Source organism: Megalops cyprinoides, chromosome 23 (genome assembly GCF_013368585.1).
Source record: "Megalops cyprinoides isolate fMegCyp1 chromosome 23, fMegCyp1.pri, whole genome shotgun sequence".
Lineage (NCBI taxonomy): Eukaryota > Metazoa > Chordata > Actinopteri > Elopiformes > Megalopidae > Megalops > Megalops cyprinoides.
In genome coordinates this window covers 15347112-15363464 of record NC_050605.1, presented here as the reverse complement: position 1 = coordinate 15363464, position 16353 = coordinate 15347112, and the positions used below count along the sequence as shown (strand labels likewise).

Genomic DNA, 16353 nt, shown 5'->3' with positions numbered 1-16353 from the left:
AAGTTGTTATGTTCTTTTTTTAAGCTGAGTAGGCTATTTTACATGCAGAGACCAGAGCTTATCAGTACATAGACCTAGAAATGTATCTGAAGTTGAACTGAAAAGGGTTGTATGATGGTATTGTCTCATTGGATTACACAGGGTTATGTGACAGTTTTTTGTGTAATGGTTGTATGTGACAATGGGTTTGTGTAATGGGTTTATGTGAGTTGGGAATCAGGGATTCCTGGTGGTTCTGTGTATGATTCAAAATAGTTTAAATGTTTGATGATGTTTGATGTGTACAATAGTGTTGGGTTGTGTGATTGATTATATGTTTGGTGTGTAAAATACAGTAGTCAGGTTGTGTGACAGTTTGTATTTCTGGTGTGTCGTCTGAAAAAGAATTGTGATGTGCTCTTGTGTGAATACGTGTGACTGTTTTGTACAAATTAGGGAATGAGGGTTTTGTAACTGCCTTGTGTGTGAATTGTAATACTGGTTGTATCACGGCCAAGCATGAGAGGTGTATAGACTGTTCAATGATGTATAGAATGGAGTGGGGTTATGCAATTGTTTTTGTATAAGAGATTGTGTAATAGTTTTTGTATGCGCGGCGCATAGAGTGGGATGGTGTAATGATGGGTGTTGACCCTGTGGAACGAAGTGTCGGTGAACTGTGGAGACCTGACCGTGCTGTTGTGTTTCCTTGGTGAGTTATGGAGCCATCAGGAGTGGTGAGGGGGTGTTGGCATTAATTCTAAAAACTGTCAACTCGCATTACGACACTACAGCCATCAAGGTCTCTCTAAATTTAGTTGTCAACGGTTTATTAAATATACAAACTGACTAGCCGGACGTGAACTGCCAGAATAAAATATGAACTTAATTACATGTACATAATTAAGCAGGACCGAGGGGGCATGGCAGAGATAAATTTGCCTGTTGTCATGATGGGAGGTCGATGTCCCTCATTTCTCTCTATGAAACGGCAGCTGCATGAGCACAACACATTCTATACCCTTATCACTGTACGGAATGCTCAGTATAGTCAGGGCAGAAATGCTTAAAAGTGTGGGATCATTTTTCCTTTCTGGTCAGGGTGTGATGTGAGACACTGCCCTCTGGTGTAGCATTTGAAATTTCCTCCTAAAAGGCTCAACTTAAACTTTTTTTTTTCTTTTAACGACGGATGGCTGCAGCGTATTGAAAACGTACAGTTGTCAAACGATGGAACTACGGCCTCTGTTGAAAAATAGGGGCTGTTTTAATGACGCTGAGAGGCCATACATTGGTTATCTGAGCTAATTTTCCCAGCACACCTTTTTATGGCTACAGTAGTGTTACTAACCAGTGTAATTCAGTAGTTGAGATGGAAAAATGTAACTAGGAACAAGAGACGGCAGTGATAATATTAGGGTAAGTGCTTATGCTTATGAAGTCTGTGTGAGGATGCTGTCTGTTAGAAGGTGGCTGTGACTATAGAGGAGTCACAGAAGGGGCGGGCGTCTGTCACGCTGCCAGGATCTGCTGTCCTCTGTCCCCGTTTTCCTCTGTGGAGTGAGGCGACAGTGTGTGGAGGGGTGGCAGGTCTTCGTGATGGATAGAAGTGGACGGTTCCAAACCACGCTCACAAAAAGGCCAAAGGAAGGCCTTCTTATCTCCGCAAGTGAAATGTACTGTGAACACTTTGAGAAACCAAAAATGATGAGGTGGCTCACAGCCCTTGCCAGGTGAGATACACACACAAACACGTACACACACACACACACACCTGCTTCTGCTTGCAGTACACCTCAGACAGATTTGTACACAAAAAATGGTATCATAGTTGGGAGCCTGCAGCAGAAGCAGTAGCTCAGAGTAGCGTGATCAGTGTTGTATAGATGTATGAATGAGAATGTGTGCAGTTAGTTTCTTGTCATGTTGAAGTGTTTGATCTGTCTTCTTGTTTCACCTGAACTGGATTCAGTAATGAAATGCTGCTTTGCGCAGATCATCTTTGCTTCTTAGCCGGGGTTAATTCAGAGGCGGTGATACTGTGTCTGTGACTGTAGGTAAAGCATCTGGCTCTGTTGCCTGGGTACCTGAGAAATGCTGCAACATCTGTCTTAGCAACAGTGGATTTCTCCAGAGCGCTGTCACTCCAGCTCCCGAGCTCTGACAGAAACACACATCCAATACCAGCTTAACACCAGTGCCTCATTACGGTTCATTGCAGCGGAAGCTGGGACACCTGTCTGATTTTTTTTTTTCTTTCCTTCCTTCCTTAAGGTGCGATACATACAGTAGCTTTAGCTTGGTAATTGGAGCCGTGGTCTTTCAGAGCAACGAAAAATAGGTGGAGAATGTAATAAAATAATACTCGCTTGTTTTTATTAATGCAAATGCTATTTATACATTTACCTTTGACCTGGTCCTTGTTATCATCTTTGAGTGACTGCATGCTTGTGGTCATGCAGAGACAGGTGACCTACAGCCGGAGAGCGCACAAGCTTTCTCAAAGCTGGTTTATCTGCTCATTCCCTGCTCCAGAACTGAGCTCAGACTCCTGATGAAGGTCAGGATGTAGTTTTTGCTCTGTGAATGTAGAGGCGGAGATGTGACTGGGCAGTCAGGACTACAAGATGGCCACAGCAATTCGTTGCCATGGTGACACACTCTACCCCTGATGCGGCATCTGTCTCTCTTTCTTTCTCACTCGCTTGCTCGTCTCTCTGTCTTGCTCTTGCTCGGTTGCTTTCCCTCTTTTTCGTTCATTTTCTCTATACCTCCGTCCCTTGCTTGCCCGCTAACCCTCTCTCTCTCTGTCTGTCTCTTTCTGGCACTCCCTCCCTCCCTCACTCCCTCCCTCCCTCGCTGTCTCCCTCCCTCGCTGTCTCTGAATTGTGTTTCAGTTACTGTATTGCCATGGCAAACATGGAGCTATGTTCCCAATGCATGTACAGCTCAAACAGAAGCTTGCTTGTTCTCTCTCTCTCTCTCCCTCTCTCTCTTTCTCTCCCTCTCTCTGTCTGCCTCTCACTCGTTCTTCGGCTGGGGGAGCTGATGATCTATCCAGCGCTCTCTCTCGCTCACATTGATCTCCTCGGTGTATGACTGCACTTCAATCCAAGGCTTACAATCCTGTTACACAGCAGTTCTGTGCATTATAGGCTTTACCATGGAGTTAATAACCAGCATCAAAGCAGAGCGAGACACTTTAATTCAATTTGTTACAATTCTGCTGCTTTTTTGACTTTTTAAGGGAGAATGGGTACTATCTTGTTCATTGTGAATAGAAATTGCAGAAATGATGATGATGCTTTAAGACTGTTTGAGCAAAATAAAGCCCTCCATAGATAATGGTGCCACTTTACACCACGTTAGATATGGCTCATGTCATTCTCTTTGTGCCTTAGTGTAATACGTGAAAAGTTAAACCTTTTTTCTACCCCCCTAATGACTCAAACAGACGAATGTGCCGGGACGTAGATGTAAACTAGCTAAACATAACTGTTAACAGAACCAGGTGAAAATCAGCAGTGTCATGAGAGCAATCTTCCCATTCCCGCTTTGCATGTCTGCTTTTTCATGCAGTCTTGTCTGTCAGTTTTCTTTTTTTTTCCCCCTCTATAAACTATAAATGGCTGATTGTAGAATGTGATCCTGTGGAGCTTTAGCCTGTTATCATCAGAAACCAAACGTGGCCTGGTCTTTTACAGAAGGGAAACAGTAGAGAAGGCTGTGTATGTGGGTTTACATCCAAGGTCTTGCACGTCACACTCAGGTCTCAGCTGGAGCTTTTCCGGATGGTAGCTGGAGAGTGGACATACAGCGTGCTTTCAGATGTACAAGTGCTGTCTTTGCGTGACCTGACAGTCACTCTGAGTCACACTTTTGTACATGGTGACTTTCACTGTTTTATAGTGAAATCATAAACACAACAGAGCAGGAAAGAAAATGTCATATAAATGTAACATTTCAAATTATGGCTATACTCTGGCTACAAAGCTGTTGGCGCTCCTCTCCACCCCAACCCCCACCTGGAGCTCAGAGCTTGAGGACCGGCTTCCATCTGGGCACGCTTTGCGTGTCTCCGAACAGAAGGGGCCGGTACTCACTCAAGGGGGGTCTTTGATTGACGGGTGAAATGCCCAGTGGGTTTTATGGTCAGACAGCCGGCGTGACAGACAGGCGGTATCCTGAGTGACAGCGAGAGAGACTCTGGAACCCCCAGAGCCTCTCCGAAACTCGCGGCCCGCAAACTGACTGACCGCGCCCCCCCCGGCCGTCTAAGGAGAGTGTGTGGTCGCACTCGACTCCCGCCCAGGCGGGGACGGGTTGTCCCGCGACACACGGAAATGCAAAGCAGCCTCTTTGGAGCATTGCTGGTGTCTCCACCCCTCCCTCTTATTCCGTTCTGCTAAATTGACTCGATACATTGGGTTTCCTCCTTTAGATCAGGCACCCGAACAAGCACGCCTATTAGCTCACTTTATCAGTAAATTTCAACTCGTAGCTCATTGGTGTGAGAACAGTAAATGAAATACTGTTTAATTTTGAAGGTGTCATAGGTGTTGAATTCCCAGTGGGTGGATGAACTGTCAAAACAATAAAAATATGTTGAAGCGACCAATAATTAATAGACATCTTGATTTATAAATAAAGATCATGTTTAGAGATTTGCAGCATTTTTTTGTTGATACAATCATTTATATTATTTTTATCTGAACAGGCAACCTTGTCCTTGGACAAGGAAACTGATTTTTTTTTTTTTTTTTTTTTTTTTTACACAACTAGGCTTAACATACAAAGGGGTTATTTAACCAGCTGTATTACTGGAGTTTTGTACAATGGCCAATGATAAAGCTCTGTATCTCTGAAGATCCAGTCAACCTTATGTGTTGTAATCAGTGGTTGGATTAAATGCAAATAAAAACAAATAGCAGGCATTCAATTATATTTGCATTTGATTATTTGCACATTCTGACCAAAAAGTGTGTTCTGTTTATATTTGTTCATTCTGCTGTTTGCCTGCAATGAACCACACATTTTCTTTTGTGTGTGAGTTAAGATGTATTGAATGCACAGTGATTGTATTGATTGAGTATTTTGCTGGGGAAAAAAAAGATTTTTATATATTAAATAAAAAAAAAAGCTAAACCGATTTTCTTATAATATATGCAAGTTACTGAACATTTAATGGTGGAGACACCTTTCACATGGGACCAAGATGGCTGTGTAGATGCCTGCTAGCTAACTCTTCACCATTGACCATGTGAGGCATTAAGTCTATGCAGTTCCCTTTACAGGTTATGTCAGTAGCAAAATATGTTATACAGTTTTCAGCTGCATTAGTGTTTTAATAAATTTAATGGCAACATGTAAATATATATTTATTATAACTCTGTTCACTGCAAAGGTTAATGTATATGAGGCAGTAGCTAGATAAGAGAGCTAAAGTGTATGGACTATATATCCACATACAACTGTATCCTTCACATTTAACCTAACTTTATACCAATGAAATCCCATTAAAGAGAAGGTTTGCTTGTTGCACAAGGTGCCGTTTCCGCTGGTAAAAATAGGACATAGTGGACAAATCTCAGGCTTGGCTGACAGAACTCAATCACTCAGCTCACCCAAGGCAGATGTGGTGTAAATTGTGCTGTAAAATGTGTAACACAGCATTTCCTTTACATGACAGTTGAAATCATACAGCTAAAAGGGTATTTTTATATTTGATCATAGCTTTTACCTTCCAAGTGCATTTTTTGGTGGTACTGTAGTCACTTACCTTCATCACTGACATTCCATTTGGCTCCTGTTGTATTTCCACTACAATGCTGCACCAGTGGTAGAGTCTGCATAGCAACATTTCTGCTTTCTAGTACAGAGTGTACATATCATATGTCAAAGTACAAAGGTCTGAAGAATTTGTTACGGGATGGTTGGTAACAGTGACTCTCCTGTCTTTTTGGCCCTAAATGCATTTGACCTCCGTTCTGATTGATGTTTGAAGTCACAGGAGTTAACAGTGAAGTGTAAATATGTGTTCATGAAAGCGGTTGATTTAGGCGCAACTCCAACCGCAAGGTATTGAATATGTATTTATGAATTCTAAACGAGCCTAACGAGAAAAAGAAAGGCTGTGGTAAAACTGACTGACATATGTTTAACTTTGATGTAACGTGACATTTGTCTTGTGTTCTCAATCAGAGCACAGGCCCGGAGAGAACAGGCATATGTATGAAGGGGATTTCTAGGAGACCCCATTATTTATGAAGGTGTTTTCTCTAGGCTGCACGTGTACTGTAGCTTGTTCATGGGGGGATATTGTACTGAAAGCCTCACAACTTCTGTCTGCTGATTTTTCATTTGACCTTGACTAGGTTGATTTTAATTGAGCTTTACACAAATGATCTGTGTCACTTAAGGCTTCGCCCTGGGCCAAATTCAGCTTTGATGTGGCTGGCTCCAGGATCTACCGTACCTCAGATGCCAGTTATGTCTCTGCTGTAATTATTTATTCATTTAAATTAGAACTTTGCTACAATGTTCTCCTTTACCTTGAGCTTTTGGTAGAGAAAATTGCAAAAAGAAGATGTAGCCTAGCTTTGAAAGCAAAATGTCAGTTGATGCACATCGTAGGTTGGGGAGCATTTTTATTGGTAAACACTCAGTTAAAAGGGTTAAGACCCAAGGTTAACTGCATATAGATCAACAAAGGACTAAGAAGGGCTCAGCTATAGTTTTCAAAGCAGCATACATTTTTATCATCGTCATCAATAACTCTGAGGATGTATGGGTAATTCTACACAAAAGGCTTCATGCTGGAAGAAAGTATGTGTGTGGTTATTCAGTTATCCTAGCTCTCTATCTCAGTTCCTTTTATACCTGCCCAACTTTCAGTCTGGTTACTATGTCCATTTACTTACAGCTCTTCAAGCCACACACCATAACTGCTGACTGCACACTCTATGTACTGGTGTGACTTTGACTAATGGTGCCATCTCTCACCACTTCCCTGTACACATTAACAGATAGTCACTACTCCATCGACCAAAAAAAAAAAAAAAAAAACAGAAAAAAATACCCAAACCCCATGGCCGAAACTGCATTCCATTTCTAATATTTTTGGTATTACGGCAGCCATTGAAAAGATGGCATGAAAGATGTTGAAGCTCAAATTCCGATTCCAAAGGACGCAGTTCTTGACCGCGATTATGACAGGGAGTGAGATCATCGCAGTGTCGACTTTTAATGTTTGTGGGGTTTTTTATTTTTTTATTTTTTAATGTGCCACGGCTTAATATGGCGTATCAATTTAACAACACAACTTCATTTCCAAAGAGGGAAGATTTATAATGCAATCAATTAAAGGAGGCTGAGCAGTAACCCAGAGAGCTATGAGAAAGTGACAGGGTCTTACTGTACGGTCCCCAGCCACCTGGGCTATATTTCATCCTCCTGCTCAGGTAATACAGAGAAGTGTCTTTTTACAAGACTCCCATTAGTTTATGAGCACACTGTGTGTCACTTTGTCCTTTATTTGACTTTTCAACTGAGCCTTACTCTCCCTCCCTCTCTCCCACACACTCCGGCACGGCTGAAGGAAGGGCCAAACTAAACCTTTATTGTTTTGAATAAAAGGAGATCACCGGTTTTAAGATCTGGAATCCCCCTCCTAATGTTGAATTAGCGTCAGTCTCCGTCGTCCTGATGTGACATTGTGTAGGGGTTTCCTGGTCAGGCACTTTGTTTTTGAAGGGTGAAGCCCAAATGTGTAGTTATTCATAAAATAAATCATAGAATGAATAGTTACTAATCGGTGAGATTATAGGCCTACTTCAGTGATTCATTTTTGGCTCATACAAGCATTTCTGAGATATACAGTGTCTTACACTGAGGGATGTAGATGTGTGGTTTGTCACCTCTTCTCTCTGTCCCTCTTGCTCTTTCTCCCTTTCTCCTGCTTGTTGTTTGTCTCACTGTCCCTTTTCGGACTCATTCTGGTGGTCTTCTGGATCATCTTTGATGTTAAATTTCCTAGCCTTGCTGTTCTGGCACTCTGAGGGGTATTCGCCTTATTCAGCCTGAAGGATACAGCTCCAGCATGGAGTGATTTCAGCTGGATATCACAGAATATGTGCTTTCAGGGGATGTGGAATAGGCACACAGTAGTGTACTACAGCACCAACATGATAATTTATATATTACTTGCTACTATAGCTGTTGTAAATAATGGCTGAGAAGCTGAGCTTTTCTCCAGAATGTTCTGCATTAAATTTGCACATTTGCACATTGCTCTGATATTGTACCCTTGAGTGAGGTACTCAACCTGAAGTCTGCATCTGTAAACAATATCCAACATGGTAAATGGATAATGTGGAACCATTTGTGTTGCGTTGGTCAGTTGAGTTGGCACTGGCTTCCCTCTGAGCATTCAGTGCTTGTCTCCAGGCGGTATCGCATTATTCCTGGCTACTCGGCTCGCTGCACCGCGGAGTTTGAATGAGGTTTGAATACTGCATGGCTCCAGCCCATCGACCGGCTCGTCTCGCTCCGCTCGCGCGTGCGTCTGGCAGCGCTCCTGAAGACCCCTCCACTCTCCACCACACAGGGAAACCGTGCAGAAGAGCCGTCTTGCACATTCCGCTTTTTGTTCTGCCTTTTAGCTTTCTGTTGCCTGTTTTATTTACTCTCTGTTTGATGTACCTAAGGTCTAAATGTGCGATCACAGATCCTAATAGCCAGGTTGTTTAGGTGAGGAGGCGGGTGTTCTTTTTATCAGAGAAAGTCAGCTCACTCAGTGGTTCTGTGACATTTTTGATACTTTGCAAGGCCTGTTGTGAAACCAGCTTTAAAAGTCATTAACCACATATAGTGAATAAAAACACTTCAGCAGAATCATTCTTGTATTAAACACTGCTAAATATTCTGCTTGCAAGAATGAAGCAGTCTGCTAATAAGGCTCATTTTGTGCTCACTCACAACATGTAATATAATATTGAATGTAGCTCAATGGTGCATAATAAGGGGGGAAAAAAGCGGTTCAAAATTTGAATGAATTGACTTGCCTATCTGGTGCTAATTAGCATGTAAAATATTTTGCAAAAGTTTTTTTTTTATCAAGTACCTTAATGGCAGTCAACACAGTTGAAGAAAGATGTTTTTTACAGATGAAAAATGCTGCCACCTTACGATAGTCTTAAGACCAGCCAAAGTTTGCAGTGTAAGATTATAAAAGAAACACAAGGAGATAGAATAGTAATGAACCTGCCAGGCCTGTATGATTGAGGTGGTGTTTTGAGCCTACACAGTACCAGTTACCACAGAGACACTAAAAAAATCAATGGGAATCAAATTATAATTTTTTGTTTGAATTAGTTAAGGACATTGACAGTCTTTCACTACCATGCATGGTCTCAGGAATGCACCAGTGACATCCACATAATGTGAATCACACTGTTTTTATGACTGAAAGCTTGTACTAAAATGCTCTACATTCAAGTATGTTTTGTTCCACGTTTGAAGAATTTAGCTAAGGACATTTCTAAATTAAACAAGGGAACATCTAACACCTGAATGTTAATTTCATCCAAATCGTTTGTGATTCAGTTTTAAGAAACAGTCACTTGTAAGAATCACACTGCCTCAGATGAATGGTATTCTTACAAGTGGAGACCATAATCAAGCTACACAGCTGCGTACATCCTTAAGAAAAGGATTACAGGCATTTAGCAGACGCTCTTATCCAGAGCAACTTACATCGGATACAGTTTTTTTTTTTTTTTACAATGTTATCCATTTGTACAGCTGGATATTTACTGAGGCAGTTCTGGGTTAAGCACCTTGCCCAAGGATACAGCAGTAGTGCCCCAGCGGGGAATCGAACCAGCACTTCGGTTATGAGTCCTGCACCTTGACGACTATGCTACACTGCCACCCTGGAAAACCAAACGTGTAGCCTACGCGTTTTAGGCCTGGCCTCTTGACTCCTGGGGCTAAGTTGCTTTTTGTGGTGTTCTCAGGTGCACACCACAGAGTGCCCTGAGCATCTCACAATCTACAAATAACACACTTGGCTCTTACACAGGGACGCACGCTTGGCTCTTACACAGGGACGCACGCTTGGCTCTTACACAGGGACGCACGCTTGGCTGTTATACAGGAAGTTAATGTGGGTGTTGAGGAGAATATTTCCAGCGCATTTTCTGCACTACACACTAAAGGACTGTGACAGCAGTGTGGCATCTCTGAAGCCCCGGGCTGGTCACAAGAGCGCTGGGCTTGATTATATTCATTTGCTTGCTGGTTTCCTGGATGAGGTACAGCTAGTGCACTAGTGAGCACACTGCAGTATCAGAGGCGCTCTGGTAATCAGTGTATTACAATAATATTAACGCTGCCTAGGATGAGTGAAGAGGAAATCTACAGAGCATTAGAATGATTTAATTGAAACACTCAGCGAGGTGCGGGAAGATAAGAGAGGAGGTCCGCTGAGAAGGGGAGTGTACCTCTTAAGTGGTAGGCGCGGGGAGGAGAGCGGGAGGTCGGTGCAGGTGTTTTGTCGAGCGCGGGGTGAGGAGCGCTCGTCTCCAGGGCCCCGCCGTAACCGGGAGGTAGACGGCGCCAGGTGACCGAGCGCTCCCGCCATACGGTGAGGGACTGGCGTTATACCTGTGGCCAGGTTTTCGCGCGGCTGCTGCTGCTGCTGCTGCTGCTTCTGGCAGAACCAGCCCTGCCAGCATCGTCACTGCGAGAGGGAGATTCCCCTGCAGTCAAGGGTGTTTTACCCAGCAACACCGTGAGGGAGATGGGTGCTTTTAATGAGGTGTCTATTGTATCCCCACCGCTCACAGAGGTGAGGATACCCGTGCCCCCAGGTGTATTCGTATACACAGCTGTGGTGATTAAACTGTAATCACATGATGTTGAATAACGTGATTATAAATACCATTATTGTGGATTATATTCCTGTCATTTAGGAATCGAGAAGTCATATCCGCCATCTCAGATGGAGTTGCATATTGTTAACGTTTAAAGTAATGCCACTGGAGTGTCGGCGTTGTGCTTTGAAGACCATACAATCACACACATACAGATGTGGCAAGGTGTCGGGGGGGGGAAGCCAGTACCACATCGCGTTTCTTCACACTGTTATTGCTTACTCACAAGTGGCTCTTACCAGAATCTTCACTGCCATATCAGTTCATTTCATTTTCACAATGCTGCTTATCTGTAAGGGTAGGCTGCCTCACACTCCATGGCACATCTCTACAGAACATTACACAGCTGAGAGACTGGCGTATAGGCAAACCATTCAAGTAGATTTCTGATTCTTGGTATTGGAATAAATTAGCTCTCCATCCTTTCTCTGATGCTCATTTAAGGTAAATTCCTGTACAGTATTTCACCATTGGAAATAAAGCTCTAAATGTTTTTTGGAAAGCATGCCTTTGTCTGATCAATAATGCAGTGTTAAAGACTTCCTGTGCCCCCTCACTCTTCATGTTTGATTTTGTGTGGCTGAGGGCTGCATCTCATGGGACCCCTTTCAACTTATGTCTCTTTTTTTTTGTTGTGTAGAGTGTTGTGTCATATTAAAGATGAACATTGTAGGAAAAGCAATTTATTCAGAGAAAAACAATGACCTGTCTTCACAAATAATGCAAGACACATATCAGTCAGCAGTGATCTGGGGGGAATGCTTTATTATTTTTTTTTATTGTTCTCATCTTGACATGAAATGGAATTTTAAACTGAATTTTGTACTGTACTCTGGTACTGTATTATTCCTTCGTTTGTTCATCTGAAGACCTGCTTTTACTTCCCTCACAGGTCATGCCCCGGTGGATCCTTCACGGTCGTAGAATTCGCTACTGCTTCTGTTTATTTACTTAGCGGAATTACCCTGCTTGGAGAGCTTGCTCAGGGGAACAATGGAAGCGCCCCCGCTAGGCCCATTCCGCACTGCTGCTTCTGCGGAGCTCAGCACGGCCGCAGGGAGGGAGAGTGTCAGGAATTCCGTATTTACGCCAACGCGGGCTTGTAGCGAACATTACAGGTGAAGCCGTCCTCGCGGCGGAGGGGTTTTTGGCTGCCCAGAAAATGGTTTTTCAGCCTGTCGCTGTCCTCAGTGAAAAGAACGCCGTTTCGGCTAGCCTTTCAGAGGCGGAGGAGCGCTCCTGTAAGACACCCGTTTCTCGCCCCCGTGAGAAACAGTAACCTCTGGAGAGGTATGAAAACGGTGCACAATGGGAGTGTTATCTTTCTTTTGTTGTGACACAGGATCAGTATTTTGAGCGGGTTCCTCTGTCTGGGCTCCCTCTCCCCGGCGTGGCGGGCGAAGCCGTAATGGCTCGGAACAGACACTGTTGCTCGCACATTCATCCTGATGTGACGGGCTGGCGCGTCGCCACCTGCCGAAAGGTATCCCTGCCAGGCGCTTGGCGGCGGAACAAGCGAAACGGCCTTTGTTTTCGCAGCCCTGTGATCGCGTTTACCTGGTTATAAATAAACTCGCCACAGAGTCAGGATCCAGCTTTGAGCTGACTCCATCTTTCTCTGAGTTTTTTCGCAACCCAACCCCCCCCCCACCCCTTAAGGATGATCTGCGTGTCTCTAATGGTGGGCTTGACAGTGCTCTCACAGTAGGCCCTGTGAGAAGGGTGCCAAATTTGAGCGCAATTACCTGAGCCGTGTGGTGCAGTGCCTGGCGCTGGGGGAGGGAGAAAGAGTGTGTGTCAGCGTGTGTGTGTTCGTGTGCGTGCGTGTGTGTGTTGTGTGTGTGCCTGTGTGTATGTGCGTGTGTGTGTATGCTTGTATTAATGCAGGTGTTTGAATGCGTGATGAGTGCCATGCTGTGGATCACACCTTTACGAGTCGTTTGACACTGTCAAGGGAAATCCAGACGGTAGTCAAGCGGGATGCTTACAGTGTAGAACTGACCCACCGCTCACAGAACTGTAAGATCAGAACCAGAGCTCTGTAACTCTCAGTTTGAGCCAGAGAGACAGCCCTCTGGCATCAGAACTGGATCTGTGCCTCCGTGTTATAAGAACTCAGTGCTCTATAGCCAGGGTGTAATTGAGAACAGCTAGACGGCCCTCTGAGACCCAAACTGGACCCACATAGCGGCGAAAAGAGAGCTGAGCCGAAAGGCCTTTGTGACCAGGAGGAGACAGATGGCTCTAGTGAGACCGGAAACCAGACAGAACGCTACGAGAGGCCCCCGCGCCCCTGTGAAGTATGTGATGAACGACCGCTCTCTCGCCAGCAGGACGGCGGTAGAGAGGATTGGTCATTCTCGAGGCAGGTCACCGTTATATTTAGAATGTAACTGATTTTATTTCCCCTCATTCTGCTGAGAGAGGAGGGGAGGGGTTGCCGGGGAGGGGGGGTCGGGGCAGCTGTGTCCACTGCAGTGGTGTCAGGTAAATGTACGACCCGAAATGCAAACACAGATGTTTCCCGCAGTACCGAGCCGGCCAGGTGAGGTGGCACTTCGAGGTCACCGTCTCCCGGGGAGAGAAAATGTAACTTTGTGTCCGACTCCTCCGACTGCGAGATTAATGCCACGTATGGAAATATAACAGATAGTTTAATTAAGCTCGGGGTGCGCAAGATTCATCGGCTAATTTCTGCAGCTGACAGCGCAAATGAGGGTTCAAAGGTGCGAGCCGAGGAGAGACAGCCATGCGTGGCTGTGTGCTTAATGAATTGAGTGCTTCTCCCCCTATAAAGTTTCATTGGGAGGTCCGGCGTTCATTAAATCAGCCCTTCAGTGAGTCCCCCCTGTCCCCTCTCCCTCTCTCTCTCCGTCCTCTGGTCTGCTTGAGGAGCGGGTCCTTGGAGATCACTTTGGGCCGCCATGCTGCTGCCTGCGTATGTGACACTTGCAGCTCTGTGGCACAGAGACCAAAACTGAAGGTTCAGCACACATCAGTCTCTGGTAAAGAAAATAGAAAAGATGTAATCTGTGCAGTTTTCTCCTGTGACACTGCGGCAGCTCAGACTTAGAAAGAGCAGGGTTAATGGCCCTGTTCTGTGGCTTTTTAATTTTCTCTGTAACATTCGTCAGGCACAATGCAGGTCAGATAAAGTGTGTCCTTATTTTCTGCCAGGCGAGTATTTCCTCTCTAAAGACTCGCATCTCTGGAGGCTTTTAATTACTGCTTGAAAAAGGCTGTGCACAGAATGCCCTGAGCGCTGTTACAGTTCAAGAATGACTCTGTGCTGCATTTAAGCTCAGACTATTGTGTACTCATCAGGACAATTCGAGGATGAAGAGATGACAGTGGAAGTGCCAGACTTCCACTGTCAACACTGCAACAGCTATAAGCTGTCATCTTTTCTGATCTTTGGTGCTGTGTCTGTATTGGTGTCCAATGAATTCAGAACCAAAACAATGACATATTGGCTCCATTGATAAAGTTTTTCAGTGTTGATGCTATTTACAATTTTGGAAAAACGTGGCTCTATAGACCCAGTTTTATTCCGGCTGCAGTGTGCTTTTTATTCATTTTTATTCAGCACTCCTTTTTATTCATCATTCATTTATTTGTTTTTATTTATCTTATTTATAAAATTTATTGAGAAGTTCAAGTAAATTTTTCTTTTTCCTTTAACGTCCTACACCACATTTTCATTAATTTTAGTGACTACCAAACAGGTTCGTAAAAACTGAAGAGGTAATATAATCGTAAATGCATTATTGAATGCAGAAGACAAACAACACTGCTTTTAGGACCCCCCCCCCACCCCCGGCTTGCTCTGCACCGGTGAGACAACTCAATACGCCGGTGCACTGAAAGCGTTCCAGGGAAATGTGTGCTGAGTTTGGGCAGCGGGTGTAGAGAATGCTAATGAAGCCGATCAGCGTCTCTGAGAAGCATCGACACATAATGGAAGTAACCACACGTGAAGCAGGTATTCCTGTCTGTTCTCTCCGGTTCTGTACCGGCTGTCTGTCGGAGTCTCATCTCCAAAGCAGAATGAATGGAGAGAATCACAAGTTGCTCCCATTATTTTTCCTGTGGGTCTGTAGTTTTTGGCATTTAAAAGAAAAAAATCTCTGCGAATGTGATTATAGTCATAGCTATACAAGCTGGCTTGGTATTACTTAGTAAGGAATATTTCTGCCCAGTCATGAAATTAGGCACCAGACCAGTGGACTAACTTAAATATGTTGGAAGAGAAAGCATAATGACTATTTCAAGTTCATACAAAATTTAAATCTTTCTCAAATAAAAGGCTTATATTAAAGTCAAACTTTAATTAAAGATGAAAGTGCAATATTTGGTCTGTTACTTATGGTGATACTCAATGTTTTACTTTAATGCTGTTATATTATTAAAAAAACATGGTAGTTTTAGTAGATAGTACTGATAGATACAAATTTTATCAGGCTGTAATTTTCAGCCATCTAGCGTATAGTGTGTTATTTTGATAGAATTATGATAGGTGTCTGTGGTATTGATATGTAAGTATTTGATCCTAACATATCCATCCACGCTGTTAAGTATGTCCATATATGGATTGGACGAAAATGCTCTCCATTCCATTCTACAGTATATTGACGGTGCTGGCGTAGGATCAATGACATAATTGCTTGTCATCTTGGGCAGTTTTCCTTCTTTTTCTGTCACCCCTCTAATAAGGAGAGCAAAGGAAACAGGAGCAGGAGAAGTCTGAATCGCAGGCGTATTTATAGCAAGGGCAAACAGGGCTTCTCCTCACATGAAATTGGGCCTTTTCACGAGAGGATTAGGTCTGTTCTCTTTAGAAGAAATATGGATAAGGCAGGGTATAATTGAGACTTTGAAAATCCCAAATCCCAAATGATCCGGGCGAGCTTTTGTGCGAGTTGCTATTTCCGTGTGGGTACGGCGCGGGGCCAGAGGGCACAATCTCACCGGGAAAGGAGCCGGAGCCGGGTTTCGGGGGGAAGGCAGAGAGGCAGGGCTCTAGGAGAGGCAGGGGCTCCTTCGGTGTCCCTTAATGAAGTTCCACAGCTCCCAAAAAAAAAAAATGGCCGCACACGATTCCCAAGGCGCCTCGTTTCTGGACAGAAGTTCTGCGCTGATCCGAGTCTGCCCTCTTCTCACTTCCTCAGATGAGCTCCGGAGACTGAGCTGGTCCGGAATCCCGCGGCAAGTCCGTCCAATCACGTGGAAGCTGCTGTCCGTAAGTACACCTCGCCTCCCCCCTCATGCTTGATTTGTCCCCTCAATGAGCGCGCTCTTTTATTGAGCTGTTTTTCCTTCTCTTGTTAAAGCTCTTTGCGATTTTTACATCTGTTCTCTCCACAGCATCTGACACGGCGCGCAGAGATTATTTATTTATGGAGATGCAGTGTTTACTCATTAAGTCGTTGCTTTTGTTTAC

General features: G+C 44.1%; 1 protein-coding gene across 3 annotated transcripts in view; it reads left to right on the top strand.

Moving 5' to 3' along the window:
• The window catches only part of LOC118770366 (TBC1 domain family member 22A-like), a 125135-nt gene that overhangs the window by 8788 nt on the left and 99994 nt on the right, over positions 1–16353 (top strand). For all 3 annotated transcript variants that reach the window (XM_036517988.1, XM_036517989.1, XM_036517987.1), the window contains exon 5: positions 16082–16152. In XM_036517988.1, the coding sequence (XP_036373881.1) occupies positions 16082–16152 (71 nt within the window). The remainder of the gene's footprint in view (positions 1–16081; positions 16153–16353) is intronic.